Consider the following 20,259-nt stretch of genomic DNA (forward strand, 5'->3'; position numbering starts at 1 on the left):
TTTCCAGCACATCTCCAACCCATCTCCACACCCGCCACCCACCACACCAGGTTATACAGGAATACTAGCAAATTACAGACATAAAGAATAACAATATGCAGCTAATGAAGATCTACATCAGGGTATTGTGATAACACATTCCAAAGAATTAGACTAGGCCTATGTTGTATTAAGGTGTGAAATATACAGGAAAATTAATACTTACCTACCGGAAATTTTCCTTTCCTGGTGCAAGTCCATGGCAGCACACTACGGGTTCCGGCCCGCCCCCTGAACCCATTGGACACCATAACTATAAGTTTTTTGCGAGGACATAGTCCCACCATTCTAATAACTATAGTCCTCCCCGAACTTGGGTGGGACCGTATGCTGCCATGGACTTGCACCAGGAAAGGAAAATTTCCGGTAGGTAAGTATTAATTTTCCTGTTTCCCTGGTACAATTCCATGGCAGCACACTACGGGATATAACTAGCCATAATAATCAGTCAGGGAGGGAATGCTTACACACTATTTATTAAACAGTAGAGGCAGCAGAAATAACAGACCGTCCAACATTTGTACAGGTAAGTAATGCAGGGTCTATTCTATAATGTTCTATAAACGTGTTGGATGATGACCATCCAGCCGCTTTACAAATGGCTGCTGTAGAAATTCCAGCCAAAGAGGCCCATGATGACGCCATTCCTCTAGTAGAATGGGCACACAACTGATCAGGCGGGGTAAGATTCTTTGCCCTGTATGCTTTTGATATTACCCCCCGAATCCAGGATGCTATAGTCCTTGATGAGGCCTCCCTACCCTTTCTATACCCACTAGGCACTATTAGAAGATGATCAGATTTCCTAAAGGATTCTGTTATAGACAGGTAGTTTTTTAGTAAGCCAACCACGTCAAGAGGATGTTGGATTGAAGGATCCTCCGTATTTATGAAAGCAGGTAATGCCCACTCATTGTCTAGATGAAACACGGTCACAACTTTAGGTAAAAATTCAAGCATTGGTCTTAGAATGACTCTATCATGATACATGGCAATGAAGGGTTCCTTGCAACCTAACGCATGTATTTCTGACACCCTTCTTGCTGACGTTATGGCCAACAGAAAGGCTATTTTGGACGTTAAGTTTTGAATAGAGCAGTCCTGAACAGGATGAAAGACTGAAGAACTCAAGTATTCAAGTACTATGGGTAGATCCCATTTGGGATATAAATTCCTCCTTGGAGGTTTCAATTTCAGTGCAGCTTTTAAGAACTGTTGAATCAAGGGATTGAAGGCCCATTTTTCTCCAGATAAAGAGGAAAGTGCTGTTACTTGAACTTTCAATGAATTGTAAGCTAAGCCAAGTTCTAATCCAGCCTGAAGAAATTCAAGTACATCGTTCACTGATGGTTTAAATGGATCAAAAGATTTTTTGGAAGCAAAGTCCATAAACCTCAACCATACTTTTTTATAAGTGTTATTAGTGGATGGTTTCCTTGCCTTTAGAAGTGTTTGCACGACAGCCTCTGAGCATCCTACTTTCAATAACCTCTCCCCCTCAACACCCAAGCTGCTAGATGAAGCTTGTGGGGTGCTGGATGAAATATTTTCCCCTGTGACAACAGTGACGGAGAGGCTTGCAGGAAGAGTGGTTTCATCTCGGCTAACTGTATCAACAGAGGAAACCATATTCTGTTCGGCCAGTATGGTAGAATGGCGATCACTGTCGAACTCTCCCCCATCAGCTTGCGAAGGAACCGGAAGATCAATGGTATTGGAGGGAAGGCGTAGAGGAGAACATCTGGCCAAGGCTGGGCTAATGCATCTGTCGCTAGAGCTTGTGGACAATAATTCCGAGTGAAGTAGTGGGTAAGTTTGTGATTGTGCTGGGAAGCAAATAGGTCTACTACTGGGGTTCCCAGTTTCTGAGTAAGCTGGAGAAAAACTTCGTCGTCTAACGACCACTCGTTGTTGTCCAACATGTTCCTTGAGAGGAAGTCTGCTTTTGTATTGAGATATCCTGGAATAAATGCTGCTTTCAGATGTGACAGATTGTCTTCCGCCCATGCGAACAGTAACGCCGCTTCCTGGGCTAGAACACTGCTGTGAGTTCCTCCCTGATTTTGTATATAGGCAACGGTCGTCGTGTTGTCCGACTTGATACACACCGCCTTGCCAATCAGAAGAGGTGCAAAGGCTTGTAGTGCCAACCGTGCTGCCCGTAATTCCAAGAGATTGGAACTTCTCGATACAGGACGACAGGGCCAAGGTGATTGGATCATCTGGTCTTGACACCACGCACCCCAACCTAACAGACTGGCATCCGTGGTCAACTGGATCCACTGAATTGGAAGTAGGGAAAAGCCTGTGAGTAGGTGTTTCTGCTCCGTCCACCAAAGGAGAGAGTTCCTCATTGCAGTGGAAATTATGATCTTTTGTTGTAGTCGTTTCCTGTCCCATTGCTGAAGGAAAGGAAGTTGAAAACCTCTCATATGGCAGTGGGCCCATCTGATCATTGGTATAGTAGCGGATAAAGTCCCCAGTAACCGTAGGCATTCCCTTGCTGAAAGGTAGTAAGCTACTCGTGCCTTCTTTATCCAATACATAATGGAAGGGATCTTTGCAGGTGGAAGAGACACCGTGTTGATAGACGTGTCGAAAAGCGCCCCTAGGTAAACCATCTGTCTGCAAGGTAGTAACTGACTTTTTTGATGGTTGATTAGCCAACCTAAATCTTTCAAAGTGTTCAATGTGACATTGGTCTGGTGGCGCAGAAGATGTGGGCAACCGGCTAGAATCAGAATATCGTCCAAATAATGGAAAATTCGAATGCCCTGTTCTCTTTTTTTTTTCTTTTTTTTTGAGCAAAGCTATCACTGCTTGTAAGACCTTCGAGAAGGTTCTGGGAGAAGTCGAAAGGCCGAATGGAAGGGCTCTGAATTGAAGATGAACCTCTTGGAAGGTGAACCTGAGGAATTGTTGAAATTGCGGATGGATTGGAATGTGGAAATAAGCATCCTTTAAGTCTATTGAAACCATATGATCGTTTGGTTGAACTGCCAGAATGATCGACTGCAAGGACTCCATCTTGAATCTTGGAAGAATAATGTATTTGTTCAACTTCTTCAGGTCTATTACGGGCCGCCAGTCGCCCGTTTTTTTGGCAACCAAAAGGAGAGGAGAGTAAACTCCCTTGTGCTTCTGAGAGGTAGGGACTTCTACAACCGCTTCTTGTTGAATCAGCTGTTCTATATACTGTACCAAGCAATTTCTTTTTTCTAAGGAAGATGGGAGTCTTGTAGGAATGAAGATATCTGCTGGCTGGGATCTGAATTTCCAGCGATGTCCTTTCCCTACCGTCGCCAAAACCCAGGGATTTGAAACCCTGTCCGCCCACACTCGGGCGAAACTTAACAGCCTCGCCCCAACTGGAAGAGTGTGGGCGGACAGGGGCTCAAAAGGACTTCCCCTGAGACTGACGAGTTGAGGGTGCAGGTTTTACTGTTTTATTTAAGGATGCTTGGGCCCCTTGCCATTTCCTCTGATACTCCTTTCCTGGTCTATATGTTCTAAAGTTTTTGAACCTTTGATTTTGGGATTTTTGAACAAATCTTTGCTTTCTGAAAGTTTTCTCCTGGGGAATCTCCCCCGACTTTCCTCCAGTCTTTCTCGAAATGGCCGAATCCAGCTTTTCGCCAAACAGGAATTTCCCATTAAACGGTATTTTAACCCAATTTTGTCTAGACGCGTTGTCGGCCTTCCAAGACTTTAACCATAAAGATCTTCTGGCCGTAATCGCCGACATCATAGATCTTGATGATGCTCTTACACCATCGATAGCTGCTTCACCTACAAAATCGGATGCGATTTTCAGGTCTTCTAATGCTGAGACTATATGTTCGACGTCCGCACCTGATCTTACTGCTTCCTCGATGTTATTCGTCCAGACCCTCATAGCTCTGGATAAAGATGTTAAAGCTATTGATGTTCTACATGCTGCTCCTGAGGCTAAATATGTTTTCTTTAACTCACTTTCCATTTTGCGTTCCATTACGTCTTGGAAAGACACAGAATTTTCCATTGGCAGTGTGACGTGTTTGGCCAAAGTTGCAATAGAGGCATCCACTAAAGGAGCGTTCTGTAAAGCTTCTATATCTGAATCTTTGAATGGATACAATTTGGACCATCTGTTAGAAAAGGCAGTTTTATTTTCTCCTTTGGCCCATTCATCCGTCATTATTCCTTTGATTTCCTTCATCATTGGAAAAGAAGGACCCGCTTTTGAGAGATGTGGGTAATATTTTCCTACTTCAGGAGCTGCATCATCTTCTTCCGTCCATTGAAGTGCTTCTTTAATCGCTGAGACCAGTGGTTCTACTAAGGAAAACTGAAAATTGATCTGCTCCTCCGTATCGGTCTCTTCAAGAGGCGGTTCTTACGCTGATGAAATATGATCAGGAGAAAGGTCGATCATTCCTTGCTCGACTGGCACGGAGGAGGGTTGGACAGAAGTGGAAGGTAGACTAGGAAGATTTACCGCTATTTCTTCCCTTACAGCTTGCTTAATTAATTGTAGTACTTTTGCTGAATCTTCTGATTTTTCAGACGATTTTTCTTGAAAGCATCTTTCGCAGACGATTTTGCCAGGCAGAGATCTGTCGCCGCACATCCAACAATCGCCTCTACGCGGTCTTGGAGGAGAAGGATTACGATAAATCGATGGAGATCTTCTTTTTGAACTTGCTCTATAATAGTTGCTGGGTGAGCGTCTTCTTGATCTGCTTCTACTCCTGGATCTGTTGCGAGAAGATCGATAAGTAGATGTATAGTAGCTAGTTCTAGGAGCTTCTGCTGATCTGTGGTCTTCCGTTCTTTTAGGTCTGGGAGGACTGAAAAGAATACTAATTAGTATTCATTCGCCAAAGACCCTCCTTTTTTTTTTTTTTTTTTTAAATATACCTTTTATCCTTTGACTGATTCTTATGGCGACCCATTTCAAAAACAGCTGCAAAGAACAGAGTGAAAAATTAGTAAAGAAAATATATATAAGTATATAAATGTAATGGCCCAACTACCCAATAACTTACTGGGCAGTCAGCCACAATATATGTTCATATATATATATATTGGTATCTGTCCCTTTAACAATCCACCTCAGGCGTCCAGCAGCAGGGAGCTTCAGACAAAAGCAGCCTCCCTCTATGAAAGCGCTGCTTAAATACTTACTAGAGGCTTGTGGGCATGCTCAAAGCTATTTGCCCACAAGCAAGATGGCCACCGCGACCCCCGAAAGGGCGGAAACAGGAAGTGAGGCGGCCACCAACAAAAGGCCCTGAAGTCTCGCGCGGCCGCGCGAGAGAAGCTCCTGCCCATACACCCGGAAAGAGGACGGCGTCCTCCTATCTCCAGACACCATAGCGGCCACTGCCGCCGGCGAAACACCGCTCATGGAAGAGAGCAGCGCCCACCGAAGGTAAACCTGTAGGGAACAGATAGGAGACAAAACACCTATGTCTCAGAAACAGATAGATAGCTAGAAAAAAGTGCAGCCAGTCGCCCCCCATAAACCTGTGTTTAACAGGTAATACACGCCGGTGATCAGTAACCGGGCTCTCACTTAGGAGCATTTAGCCCCACGGAGACTTCCTTAGGGAAAGGGATAAACCCTAAGGGAACAAAATAGAGACATAAAGATAAAGGGAAAGTTAATAAGTGTGTCCAACAGGAGGGGAGGACAAAGGAAAAAGAATGGTGGGACTATGTCCTCGCAAAAAACTTATAGTTATGGTGTCCAATGGGTTCAGGGGGCGGGCCGGAACCCGTAGTGTGCTGCCATGGAATTGTACCAGGGAAAGTAAGTATCAAAATTAATTCAGGTTATTTCTTTATTGCTAAACCATGGCTTCCATACCTTATCAAATTTAGAGTCGCATCCTCTGGCTATATAGACTGCTTTGTATAAATGTAGCGAGATGTTTACCAACTTCTTCCAGCACTGCAATGTAGAAGAATCAGGTTGTTGAAAGATTATAGCTTTCCTATAATAAAATAACAACAAGCCAGCCAGTGTTCTCTGAGGTCGGGTCCTAGCGAGCGCAGCAGTATGACCCAAGAGGACACCAAGTGGGATTCAAAGTGGTTTTAATATGAGTTATTTTGGTAATGAAATCACATATTTGCTGCAAGAGCGGTACTAGTTTCAGGCAGTGCCAAATAATATGATCAAAATCAGGTAAGGGGGCACTACAGCACCAGCAGGAGCCCGATCCAGAGGGGTCAATTTTAAGTAATTTAGTTGATGCTATATATGCCTTATGCAAAATTTTAAACTGAATCAGTTTGTCACGCGTTGCAATAACTGCCTAAGTTTGCCTTGTGGATGATCCTGCTCTGCTTGGGTCACTATGGTTGCTATAAGTCATCAAGCAGTATTTTAGGGAACTTGTGCGACCGGTGGGCGATGTGCCTATAATATAGTACATTATTTGCCAACAGTGCTAAATCAGTGATTAACAGGAATTGAAAGTGATCCTGTAACAATGACTAAACCAGGCAACTGTGTAAAAGGGTGTAAATCCAATAGCAATGGATGCATAATCTGAATAGAATAAATATTATATTTTATTTAATAATCACTTCTTTAAAGGGGCACTTTGGCGAAAACTGTAAAATTTAAAATATGTGTAAACATAAAGCAATAAGGAGTACATAAATTACTTTTCTCCTATTTCCTGTGAAGAGATGAACTAGTCCAAAACCTGTCACTTCTGTCAGATTTCTACTACCTACCGTAGTGACAGAGAGTGTGTGTGTGTGTGTGTGTGTGTGTGAGTGTGTGTGTGTGTGTGTGTGTGAGTGAGTGTGTACAGAGTGTGTGTGTGTGTGTGTGTGTGTGTGAGTGTGTGAGTGTGTGTGTGTGTGTGTGAGTGTGTACAGAGTGTGTGTGTGTGTGTGTGTGTGTGTGTGTGTGTGTGTGTGTGTGTGTGTGTGTGTGTGTGTGTGTGTGTGTGTGTGTGTGTGTGTGTGTGTGTGTGTGTGTGTGTGTGTGTGTGTGTGTGTGTGTGTGTGTGTGTGTGTGTGTGTGTGTGCGTGCGCGCGCGCTAATCTTTGCAAAACCAAAAAAATAAACACATTCTAGCTAAAGAATATGTACATAGGCATTGGTGTTATTATAGAGTCTGAGATAACCTCATCTTTTTTCATACTAGACTTTTATTTTAGGAAATATGTTGCAAATTAATTCAATGCAGACACCTATTTATTTCAAAAAATATTTTAGTTTCAACCGTAACCCATCATCAGACAAGTCCTAAAATGGTATATAACGGCGTGAGACATCAGATAGCTACTTACAAAATCCATAAAATGTGTGTATATATACTGTATTTATATATACAGTATATAGTGTGTGTGTGTGTATGTATGTGTGTGTGTGTGTGTGTGTGTGTGTGTGTGTGTGTGTGTGTGTGTGTGTGTGTGTGTGTGAGTGTGTGAGTGTGTGTGTGTGTGTGTGTGTGTGTGTGTGTGTGTGTGTTTACCGGTATATACATATTGTTTCACTTTGGGGTTTAAAAAACTCAGACTCACTCTACAGTATATGGCATCATTTGATGTGCACAATGGAGATAAATAACCATGGATTCTGATGCACAACAGAAATAAACTACACTAGCTTATGAGGACCTCTAGTGCTCAAAATAGTGTAGTGTGCATTATATATTCACGTAATATATTATAATTGCAGTGATCATGGATATGTGTACATTGAAATATTAAAGAGGGATTGTAAATATTGACTTTTAACTTAACAAAAATACACCGATTACACAAACTCTTCTGCAGTGTTTAAGGTCAGAAGTTTTCAATCCTCTAAAAATGACCTGTTATTTTACTACTTGCATGGAATGTTGTTTGTACAGTGAGCTGCAATACCTTATTAGTCACGGATTGCAGCTGGAGGGATCCATGAGGTGTGCAAGCCTCCTACATGGTGTTAACCACATCTCCTGACAAGTTAAACCTTTCCCTGGCTACCATATTAATGTAACAGAAGGCCACAAAATAAAAGATAAAAAATCTAGTTTAAATGAACTCTAAAATGAACACTAATGTCAGTATTTGTTTCATCTTTTGTACATCACATTAGTCTTGCCATGTCTCACTAATTCTTGGTTCTGTCATCTGTAATTCTGTCATTTTTTTTCACTGATAGGATTTTGTTAAATAAGCAACTGAGAAATTCTTGACGTGTTCATTATATGTTTATTGAAGATAGTACTGTACTTTATCTTATATGCAGGTCTAACACATGATTGTCCGAGAGGTTTTTTTTTCTGATCTCTTGATCCATTTGTTATTCAGTACCCCTTTGTAGCATCTCTTTGAAAATCAGTGGGGCTAATTTATATAATTTTGTCTATTTTATTAAAATTTTGTGGGTTAGAAAATATAGGTAAAATATTCATTTAAGTACTGTTAAATATCACCCATTAACATTACATTTGTGAAAAATATACAAATGAAATAAGTTATTCATAAGATTTTTTGTAAACCAGGAGCCATCACAAGATTAAAAAAAAATATATGTATGTTCAAGATTGGAAGTACACATTATTCTATTACCAGTCACAGGCAGATTTGACCTAGGCGAGGTTTATAAGCACACACTGCCTGATAGCACTTGCTGCTGCTTTTCAGTAATGGTTTTAGGAAGATTTTTTTTCAAATATCAGTGTAGGTTATATTAATTTTAATAAAACCATTTCTGTTTTTTTTAAGTCATAATTCTGCTGTTGTAATGCGTTTAGTATATATCCATATACATCTAAATTATAATTTACAGCTTTTATTTATGATCAACTTTATTGTAAATAGTTACATTTCTACCTTTAATACAGACTACCGCCTCTTTCTGCAGTTTAAATATTATTTTTTTCTTCATGCTTGTGTCATTTTAAAGTCAGTTTTTATTTTTAGATTCGGTATTTGTCAGTAATTTTTTTTATTACAATAACTTTTTTCTTTTTAAATGACATACTGGTAAATGTTACGAAGAGAAAATGCTGTTACCGGTGTATAATGTGACTTTGCTCCCAATGATGTGTGTTACCTTTTGACATAGCAAAAAATATTGCAAAGCTTAGCCTTATGCCAATTCATGTAGCGTCTACAATGCATTTAGTTACTTCTACTTCTAGAAACTTTTAGGTAGCATAGCAATGTAATGTCCATCAGGACAAATGACAGAAGACCCCGTTAATTTCCATGGAGTTAAAAATCTGATTTGTATAACAGATTTGCAATACTGCTAAAATTGTTGTTGTTATTGTCACCATTATTAACAATAAAGAATACAAATGGGACAGTTCTTCGCATACTAATATATACCATTCATTTTCTTAGCAAATACGTTTACTGACATAAAAGCATACTTGTCACACACCGGTGCTATAGAAGAAAACAGCGTTGAAATAGAAAGTTATAAAATGCTGCAATGTGGTAAAAATAACATTAACCTCCTTGGCGGTAACCCCGTGTGTGACACGGGGTAAGCCGCCGGAGGGTGCCGCTCAGGCCCTGCTGGGCCGATTTTCATAATTTTTTTTTTGCTGGACGCAGCTAGCACTTTGCTAGCTGCGCCAGCACTCTGATCGCCGCCGGCCACTGCCCGATCGCCGCTATCTGCTGCGGCGCGGCCCCCCCCCCCCCCAGACCCCAGCGCTGCCTGGCCAATCAGTGCCAGGCAGCGCCGAGGGGTGGCCCGGGACTCCCAATGACGTCATCCCGCCCCGTCGCCATGGCGACGGGGGAAGCCCTCCAGGAAATCCCGTTCTATGAACGGGATTTCCTGATCGGAGATCGCCGAAGGCGATCGAAGCGGGCGGGGGGATGCCGCTCAGCAGCGGCTATCATGTAGCGAGCCCTCGGCTCGCTACATGATTAAAAAATTTTTTTTTTAAAAAAAAAACTGCTGCGCTCCCTCCTGGCGGTATTTTTCATACCGCCAAGGAGGTTAAGGCCAGTTTTGCATGTTTTTTGCATTGCGGTGGAATGCGATGTTCCTACTGCATCTCACCGCAATGCAAAATACCACAGTGATATGACCCTGCGGCAGAGTGCACCAACAGTATTATATGCATAGTGCCGCCCCCCCCCCCCCCCCCCCCCGCTCAGTGACATACCCCTTGCTGGTATAGATAGGAAGTACGTCAATGGGATTCCTGTTGGTTTGCGCATTAGTGCCATGACGCACCCCACTCCATCGTTTAAACTATGTGTGCCACCCATAGACTTTAATTACCTCAAGCATTGTCCGTTGAAGTGAATCTCCATCCATAAAATAAAAAATCCTTCAGCGATGCTGTAATAAAAAGTAATATTTACCTGCAGAGTCTCTTCTAACGAAGCCGTCCCAAAGACCCCGCATCACTGCACTTCTAGCGCCTAGCCACACCTTCCCTCTGAGAAAATCGCCAGGCTATTTACTGTGGTAAATAATGCCAAGCTAAATAGCTTGGTGTTTTTTTTCCGAGGAGAGAAGGGAGGTGTGGCCGGGCGCTGGAAGTGGAATGATGTGGGGTCTTTGGAACGGCTTCATGGGATGAGACTCCGCAGGTAAATATAACTTTCTTTTAGCTGTTTCAATTGGGTCAGCTAGGATACTTCTGGTGCACCGCAATGGACCTTAGTAAGTGGGAAAGTCTCCGTAGACTTTCATTGCTTTTGCAGCAAAATAGGGTAACGCACACAGGTTTACCCTGCTAGTGTAAAAAGGGCTTAAAAGGAAAATAAGTTGAGCTCCAGAGTTTTCCTAATGGTTAGTGCAACTCCACATCACACCCTAATGGCAAAAAAGGTATGTTTGGGAGCTTGGAAAGTGAAGCTAAGGACAACCTTCTCAAGAACATTGTATATAAATTACCAGTCAAAATCTCTGTAATTGCTAATTGCATTGCAGTGTTGATGCAAATAAACTCTGATTATGTATTTTTTCATCTTCGCTCAGATCAGACTGTACTGATTTATATCTTTTGTTCTTAAAGACATACTGAAGCAAAAAAAAAAAAAAAGATATAATTGTATCATTATTTAATATTTGCAGTTTACACACTACTCAGCATTCTAAATGATTTTTTCAGAGCAGTCTTCTGAACTATTGACCTGTCCTCTGGCAGAGAAAAAGAAAATTCTTCACTGACAGTTGAGATAATAAACTTCAGAAGACAGCCCTCTCCACGACTTGAAAAGTCGTAGAGCTTAATGGCTTTTTTTGCATAGAGATAACAACTGGAGTTTCTTAACTCTTCCTGTACTGGAAACAATTAGACGTGTGTCTCTGATCCTAATGTTTTATTTCTTAGCTGTACTACACATACAAATCATTGTATCATATTTTTTTTTTTGCTTTAGTGTCTCTTTAAATAAAACAGACATCATTTGGTTAAAAAATGTGAAAATGGCACTTACTTATGCATGTAAAGAAATAGAAAAACAAAACAGACCTTTATTTGGCTGGTAATGGAGGTTCAGGATGACTGCCCATCACTGCGGCCCAGTGAAAGCAGGAATGACAACAAATTATATATTGTTTTAATTATTACTTATTTACGTAATAGTAAATCATGACATAGTGCATAGAGTGTCATAATGTTTAAAATGTGTATCCCATTTCTAATCTGGATCAATAGAATGTATTGCTTGTATATTTTTCTTAGATCAGACTAGACCTTGAAGAGAATCGGTATTGTTAAAATTGCACAAAAGTAAACATACCAGTGTGTTAGGGGACATCTCCTATTACCCTCTGTCACAATTTCGCCGCTCCCCGCCGCATTAAAAGTAGTCAAAAACAGTTTTAAAAAGTTTGTTTATAAACAAACAAAATGGCCATTAAAGCCGGAAGTAGGTTGATGTACAGCATGTCCACACATAGAAAATACATCCATACTCAAGCAGGCTGTATACAGCTTTCCTTTTGAATCTCAAGAGATCATTTGTGTGTTTACCTTCCTCCACCTGCAGCTCTCATCCACTGAAGGGTGACAGGCTGATTGTTTCTTCCTGCAGACAGCTCTGTGTCTGTAATTCCTCAGTATGTGACAGCCTAACCAGCTCCTAGGATGATTTATCTAGCTTGTAAAAGGCAGATAGCTATCTTCTCTCACTGACAAGAGAGCAGAGAGGCTGCCTAATTTAAATAACACACATGGGAGTGTGCATAGAGGGGGCCTGGAGGGGGGGCGTGCATAACACATCAACAACACTGAAGAGTTGGCAGCCTTCCAGACACAGGGCGACAAATCAGACAGGGGAAAGATAAGCTGATTTATTACAGAGCCAGTGATAGTAGAAAGTGCTGCAGTAAGCCAGAGCACATTAGAATAGGTTTAAGGCCCATACACAAGTCGGATTTCCGCGAACGCCGGGTCGTTTGAACGTCCCGTCGTTCGCCCGCTAAATCGGGCGTGTGTACAGACTATCGTTCGTTTGATAAGAGTGAGTTTGAGCGATCTGCCGGGCGGATCGCTCAAACTCACTCTTATCAAACGAACGATAGTCTGTACACACGCCTGATTTAGTGGGCCAACGACGGGACGTTCAAACGACCCGGCGTTCGCGGAAATCCGACGTGTGTATGGGCCTTTAGGAACTTGTAGGATGGTAGAAAAAAGGATGACATTTTTGTTACAGAGTCTCTTTAAACATCTAACTCAATTTTTTTAGGGACTAAAAGAAGGAAACATTGCCAAATTAAGCACCTCCTGTGTAGTCTGTAGAAAGGATTGAATTTGGCCCTGAATCTGTTCTAACAACAAGCTTAGACAATATATTTAAAATATACTGCAATGCATTAAAAGTACGTAGGAAATGGAGCAATGAATTCTATTAAGCCTTAGTGCACTATATGTGTCACTCTCTCTTTGTTCTTTGGTGTGAAGGATGTCAGTTCATGTATTCATGATGGCTGCTACATCTCATTTCCTCAATGTTATCCATTGTCCTGGTTGCTCTGTCGTTGCAATAGAAAATTATTCATTATGTTTTATCAGATAATACATCGGTGCTCTGCACAGTGGCGTAACTACAATTCATGGGGCAATCCCAGCAAAACTTTGATGGGCCCCCAATGCTCACACCCCTTCCCATGCCTTCCATTGGTGCCCTCCATAGACTCGAGGGCCATCTCACAAGGGCCATAATACAAGTGTGGCCATCATGATCTTCACACCCATAACAAGTGTAGCCACAAAAACACCTGATCTGAAGTATAGTCTTAAGTATAGTATAGTTGGGCAGCACGGTGGCAAAGTGGTTAGCCTTGCAGCGCTGGGTCCCCGGTTCGAATCCCAGCCAGGTCAACATCTGCGTGGAGTTTGTATGTACGGTGGGCTTCCTCCGGGCATTCTGGTTTCCTCCTACATCCCAAAAACATACAGATAAGTTAATTGGCTTCCCCCTAAATTGGCCCTAGACTACAATACATACACTGCACAATACATACATAGACATGGGACTATGGTAGGGACTAGATTGTGAGCCCCTCTGAGGGACAGTTAGTGACAAGACTATATACTCTTCACAGCGCTGCGGAAGATGTCGGCGCTATATAAATACTAAATGATAATAATAATAGTCCTACGTGAAGGAGGAAGGGAAGGTTAGTAGTTAGGGGGGCTTACAGCTATGGGCAGGTGCTGCTTTCCTCTAGTTACCCCCGCTGGATCTGTAGGTAATACTTGTATTAGTGTGAACAATGCAAGTCGCTGTTAGATGATTTTTAGTCGGTTGCCAAGTACGGCAACACAGCATTCTCCTTTGCATTCTGTTGGGCCAATAAACTCATATCTTGTGTTCATGATTGACTTTCATGTTCCTACTTATTTTAATGTATCTATTGTTCATTTGCTATAGGCCAATGGAACGCTCCAGTGAAGATGTGGACATTATATTTGCCCGTTTGAAGGAAGTGAAAGCGTTTGAGAGGTTTCATCCAAATCTGCTGCAGCAAATCTGTTTCTGTGGTTACTATGAGAGTCTGGAGAAAGGTGTTACATGTAAGTGACATGGTAATACAAAAAAATGTCAGTCTGTAAAAATATAATGTGAAGGGTGAGTGAAATGAAACGCATAAGGTAGGTGTCCCCAGAGACCAGCAGAAAATACAGTGGCAACACTTTTCTCCGTGGTGCTACTTAAATGCATTGGGTTCAGCAGCCTAATGCTCCCTTCTGCCTCCATTTAGGTTTCTGACATGTGTGTCTGTAACATCAGAAAATCTGACTCCTGAACAGCACTATCCTGCACTATTGCTCAGCCAAGTACAGGTAGTACAAACGCTTGACTTATGAATGACCCTCCAATACGAACAGCATGGATTCTGTGTTTCCATGGTAACAAGTTTTTGTTTTTTTTCAATTTGGACTTGTAGTTTTTGAGAAAATTGATTTTAAAAAATTCTAAGAAAAAAATGGCTTTTAAACTTGTGTAAGCAGGTACAGAGGGCAGATGTGAGGGGGAACTGGAGGCACAGGTGGGCACAGAGGAGGTACAGGGGACAGAGATGGCACAGTGTTCCGACTTAAGAACAGATTCAGGTTAAAAACGAACCTACAGTCCCTATCTCGTTCGTTAACCAGGGTTTGGTCTTTTTTTTACTATTCATGAGAGCCCTAGCTGCATTCTACTGCTGCTCCGCTGCCTCATTTGCATAGATAAAAGCATTAGATTATTTTTTTTTGCTTTTGATTTTTCCCAAACAAAAGAACAGAATAAGATCACGTAAAGTTCAATAAGCCACTTATATAGTTATGTCATATTCAGAAATCCGGCTAGTGGCGTAATTTGCAGCAATCTTCAACATATACCATTAGAATAAATATAACTTTGTTTACAAAAGTGGATAAAAGGTGCAGGATTAGTGCAACTAATGGGTGAAATAAGAGAGCTGCAATATATTACTGAAATTACAGGGTGCATTAATTCATCTCTTCGCTGGAACATTCAGTATATGCTGCCTTGTGGATGTTGGAAAATAATTAATACTATGTTTGGAGATGAAAAGAAAACCTCTTTTTCACAGCAGCTCCTTTCTGTATTCTATAATTAAATCCAGTTTATGGGAACAAAATAACATAAGGGTCTATTTAAAGAAAACAAAATGTTTGGTGAATTAAATCAGATATACAAGTCTGGGTTCACTTCTGTTCATTCATATTCACTGGTAACAGCCATCAGTATTTCTGGAAGTGGCTGATGGATGTTACATATTGGGCTCTATTCACACAGGATGTGAGGTGTGTTCTGCTTTAGCTTCCTCCTCTGTTTCTCAACACTGTTATAAGTAATTTATTTGTAAAATAAAAAAATGTTTTTGCTCAGGGTGGGCTAAGTGATCTCTTCAATCAGTGCGCTGTATTAGCCACTTCCCAACCACAGATTTTTTACCCTTTACGCTACGCTACGTTACGCCGCTCAGAAGGTTTTGCTAGCCTGAGTCCCCCGCTATAAAACTATATTTGTTTCTATGGATAAATAAGATGGTAGCTAGCACTGGGCTAGCTAGTACATGTGGCCACAACCCCCCGATTGCCTAGGATCCCCCCGATCCAGCAGTTTATACATTACCCAGCCTGATTCCAGCGATTGGTGCAGCCTCCTCGCACACCTCCGGTCTTCTCTATGCGGAGGATCGTACATGATGTCACCGACGTCATGCGCAGATCCGATCCTTCCCATAGAGAAGACTGGAGCTGTGCGGGGAGGCTGCGCCAATCGCTGGAACCAGGCTGGGTAATGTTTAAGCAGCTGGAGGGGGGAGGAGTTGAGAGATTAATGTTAGGTACCAGGAGGGGGATTTTAAAGAGACACTGCAGCAAAAAAAAATGATATAATGAATTGATTGCATAGTAGTTATATAGTTGTTGTTTTTTTTATAACATTGCATCATCCTCTAATATTTGCAGTTTACTCACTACTCAGCATTCTAAATGATTTTACAGAGCAGGCTAGGGAACTTTTGAGCTTTTCTCTTTTTCATAGATAACTGCAGTTTCTTAACTCTTCCTGTATTGGAATCAATATTAGACTGTTGTCTCTGTCTCTGCTCCCAATGTTTTATTTCTTAGCTGTACTACACACACATACAAATCATTATATCAGAATTTTTTCCACTTCAGTGTCTTTTTAAGGCTAGGTGTCAGGAAAGGGGTTTAAGATTAGGCGTCAAAAGTGGGTTTTTAAGGTAAGGCATGTGGAAGGAGTTTTAAGGTTAGGCAGACAGAAGGGTTTTAAGATTAGGGGGGTTTAAGGTTAAGTGTTGGGGAGGGTTAGGCATGGGCGGGGGGAGGGGGGTGTTTGTTAGAGCTAGGTGCTGGTAGATTGTGATTACGATAAAGTACAGTTTTAATACAAAAAGTGCTATAATTACAGTACATATGGTAATTACAATATTCTTAGTTAACAGCTCAGAGATGATAGTGTCAATATTAAATCTATCTAGAATGGCTGGGGTCTCCCTGGAAGTAAACAACTCATCATTACCACAGTAGATCTGACAGACTTTCCTAATGCACATATACAGTGGGATGTGAAAGTTTTGGCAACCTTGTTAATCGTCATGATTTTTCCTGTATAAATTGTTGGTTGTTACGATAAAAAATGTGAGTTAAATATATCATATAGGAGACACACACAGTGATATTTAAGAAGTGAAATTAAGTTTATTGGATTTACAGAAAGTGTGCAATAATTGTTTAAACAAAATTAGGCAGGTGCATAAGTTTGGGCACCACAAAAAAGAAATGAAATCAATATTTAGTAGATCCTCCTTTTGCAGAAATTACAGCCTCTAAACGCTTCCTGTAGGTTCCAATGAGAGTCTGGATTCTGGTTGAAGGTATTTTGGACCATTCCTCTTTACAAAACATCTTTAGTTCATTCAGGTTTGATGGCTTCCGAGCATGGACAGCTCTCTTTAACTCACACCACAGATTTTCAATTATATTCAGGTCTGGGGACTGAGATGGCCATTCCAGAACGTTATACTTGTTCCTCTGCATGAATGCCTTAGTGGATTTTGAGCAGTGTTTAGGGTTGTTGTCTTGTTGAAAGTTCCAGCCCTGGCGCAGCTTCAGCTTTGTCACGGATTCCTAGACATTGGTCTCCAGAATCTGCTGATACTGAGTGAAATCCTTGCGTCCCTCAATTTTGACAAGATTCCCAGTCCCTGCACTGGCCACACAGCCCCATAGCATGATGGAACCACAACTATATTTTACTGTAGGTAGCAGGTGATTTTCTTGGCATGCTGTTATTTTTCTTCCATGCAGAACACCCCTTGTTATGCCCAAATAACTAAATTTTAGTTTCATCAGTCCACAGCACCTTATTTCAAAATGAAGCTGGCTTGTCCAAATGTGCTTTAGCATACCTCAAGCGGCTTTGTTTGTGCTATGGGCGGAGAAAAGCCTTCCTCTACATCACTCTTGCATACAGCATCTCCTTGTGTAAAATGCGACGAATGGTTGAACGATGCACAGTGACTCCATCTGCAGCAAAATGATGTTGTAGGTCATTGGTGCTGGTCTGTGGGTTGACTCTGACTGTTTACCATTCGTCGCTTCTGTTTATCCAAGATTTTTCTTGATCTGCCACTTTGAGCCATAACTTGAACTGAGCCTGTGGTCTTCCATTTCCTTACTATGTTCCTAACTGTGGAAACAAACAGCTGAAATATCTGAGACAGCTTTCTGTATTCTTCCCCCAAACCATAATGGTGAATAATCTTTGTCTTCAGGTCATTTGAGAGTTGTTTTGAGACCACCATGTTGCTACTCTTCAGAGAAAATTAAAAGAGGAGGGAAACTTACAACTGACCCCCTTAAATACTCTTTATCATAATTGGATTCACCAGTGTATGTAGGTCAGGGGTCACTGAGCTTACCAAGCCAATTTGAGTTCCATTAATTAGTTCTAAAGGTTTTGGAATCAATAAAATGACTACAGTTCCCAAATGTATGCACTTGCCTAATTTTATTTAAACAATTATTGTGCACTTTTTGTAAATCTAATAAACGTAATTTCACTTCTCAAATATCACTGTGTGTGTCTCCTATATGATATAAACAGACAGACAAGTGACAGCGCTCAAGGATGCACCTGAAATATAAGCCAACAGAGGCAATGCAGAGCCCCATGAAACTAAATATATGCCTTGAATGCAAAACAGATGCAAATTATGTGCTAATTCTAATCTAAAACTTTGGAAGTTAATGTGAAGCAGTGAATGCAGCTAGCCACTAGTATACTTATGGTCAGTTTGCACAGTGGGAGACATGGCAGCGCTTTCAAACAAAACTTATACCTGGTTGATTTATCTGCATTGATGTGCAGAGCTCTAATAACTGGACTATATTACACAACTAGCACTCACTACAGGCAAAGGGGGTGTTATCTCCAGTTATAATGTGTGCACAAATTATTACCTAATAGACTTTCCCACGGTGGTGACGTACCCCCTTGGGGAAGACCTAACACTAATCTAACGATAAAAACATAATATTCCTAGTGCTGCTTATCATAAATGATATACACATTTGATACAACAAACAGACAGACAGGTGACTCCACTCAAGGATGCACCTGAAATGTAAACCAACAGAGGCAATGCAGAGCCCCTATGGAACTAAATACACGCCTTGAATGCAAAACAGATGCAAATTATGTGTTCATTCTAATCTAAAACTTTGGAATTGTGTGTGAAGCAGTGAATGCAGCTAGCCACTAGTATACTTATGTTCAATTTGCACAGAGCTCCAATAACTGGACTATATAATATATATATTATATATTTACCGTATATACTCGCAAGCAAGCCAATTTTTTTACCCCCCAAAAGTGGCCCAAAAGTTGGGGGGTCAGCTTGCTTGCGAGTCATGTGTCTCAGCTGCGTTTCTCCCCCCGCTCCCCCCGCGGCCGCTGCTGCTATTGCCTTAGCCGGCGCCGCTTCCTCTATCCCCGTCCTGCTCGTACGGTAACTAATTCACAGCAGCGCTCCCCATGGCAGCTGCTGTGATGAGGGAGGAAACCATAGAGAGAGAGCGGTTCCCATAGTAATGCGATACACAGGAAGCCTCTCTCTCTCTCTGGTTTCCTCCCTCATCACAGCAGCCGTCGTGGGGCGCGCTGCTGTGAATTGTTTACCGTACGAGCAGGGCGGGGATAGAGGAAGCGGTGCCGGCTAAGGTAATAGCAGCAGCGGCCGCGGGGGGAGCTGGGAGGGGCACCACCTACCCACCCACCTACCCATACTGGTACTATACTAGCTATACTGGGGCGCTACCTACCCATACTGGGCACTATACTAGCTATACTGGGCACTATACTAGCCATACTGGGCACTATACTGGGGCGCTACCTACCCATACTAGGCATTATACTGGGGGACTACCTACCCATACTGGGCCCTTTACTAGCTATACTGAGAACTATACTAACTATACTGGGCACTTTACTAGCTATACTGGGGCGCTACCTACCCATACTGGGCACTATACTAGCTATACTGGGGCACTTTTGTTTTCAAAACTGATACTGCGCTCACCACCCAAAAACAGTTACTTGGTATGCAGCCAGCTGTCCAAGAGTGAAAGCCAACAGGTTCCCCTCACAGTACTGAGTTATAATCACAGCAGCGCGTCCAAGATTCTTCCTATGTCGTGCCGACTTAACATACACCTAGGTCAGAAAAATATAAGCACATAGTGCATGATCCCTTATCACTAGTACACCCTGTGTTTATACACACACACTGTGCAAGGGATTTTCAGCCACCGCATGCAGGATTGGGGGTCACTCTCCCCCCCACGTTTCCCTGCTCACCAAAGGTATTCTTTAAGTCAGGCACATCAACACATTCATCAATAGAACTCAGCGGTGAAGTCTCTGGAAAGATGTAAAACCGCCTCTCATAGCATAAAATCCTCTTTAATATCAATAAAAGCCCACAATCAAAGTTGCGTACCAGATATAAAAGTATAAAAAGCGCATCTCACAGATCCATAAGTGCCCTCCAGGCTTCCCCGCCGTAGCACCGGCTGTGTCCGTCCGTAGTGTAGCTAGCCAAGCGTGCGTGTCCAGAAGCTCCGCCCTATACTGGGGCACTACCTACCCATACTGGGCCCTTTACTAGCTATACTGGGCACTATACTAGCTATACTGGGCACTTTACTAGCTATACTGGGTCGCTACCTACCCATACTGGCCACTATACTAGCTATACTG

General features: G+C 41.9%; 1 protein-coding gene across 5 annotated transcripts in view; it reads left to right on the forward strand.

Annotated features, from left to right (window-relative positions):
• Positions 1 to 20,259, forward strand: part of RAPGEF4 (Rap guanine nucleotide exchange factor 4) — a 467,459-nt gene that overhangs the window by 45,206 nt on the left and 401,994 nt on the right. For all 5 annotated transcript variants that reach the window (XM_068245487.1, XM_068245488.1, XM_068245485.1 and 2 more), the window contains exon 2: positions 13,891 to 14,033. In XM_068245487.1, coding sequence (XP_068101588.1) covers positions 13,891 to 14,033 — 143 coding nt within the window. The remainder of the gene's footprint in view (positions 1 to 13,890; positions 14,034 to 20,259) is intronic.

Source organism: Hyperolius riggenbachi, chromosome 7, assembly GCF_040937935.1.
Source record: "Hyperolius riggenbachi isolate aHypRig1 chromosome 7, aHypRig1.pri, whole genome shotgun sequence".
Lineage (NCBI taxonomy): Eukaryota > Metazoa > Chordata > Amphibia > Anura > Hyperoliidae > Hyperolius > Hyperolius riggenbachi.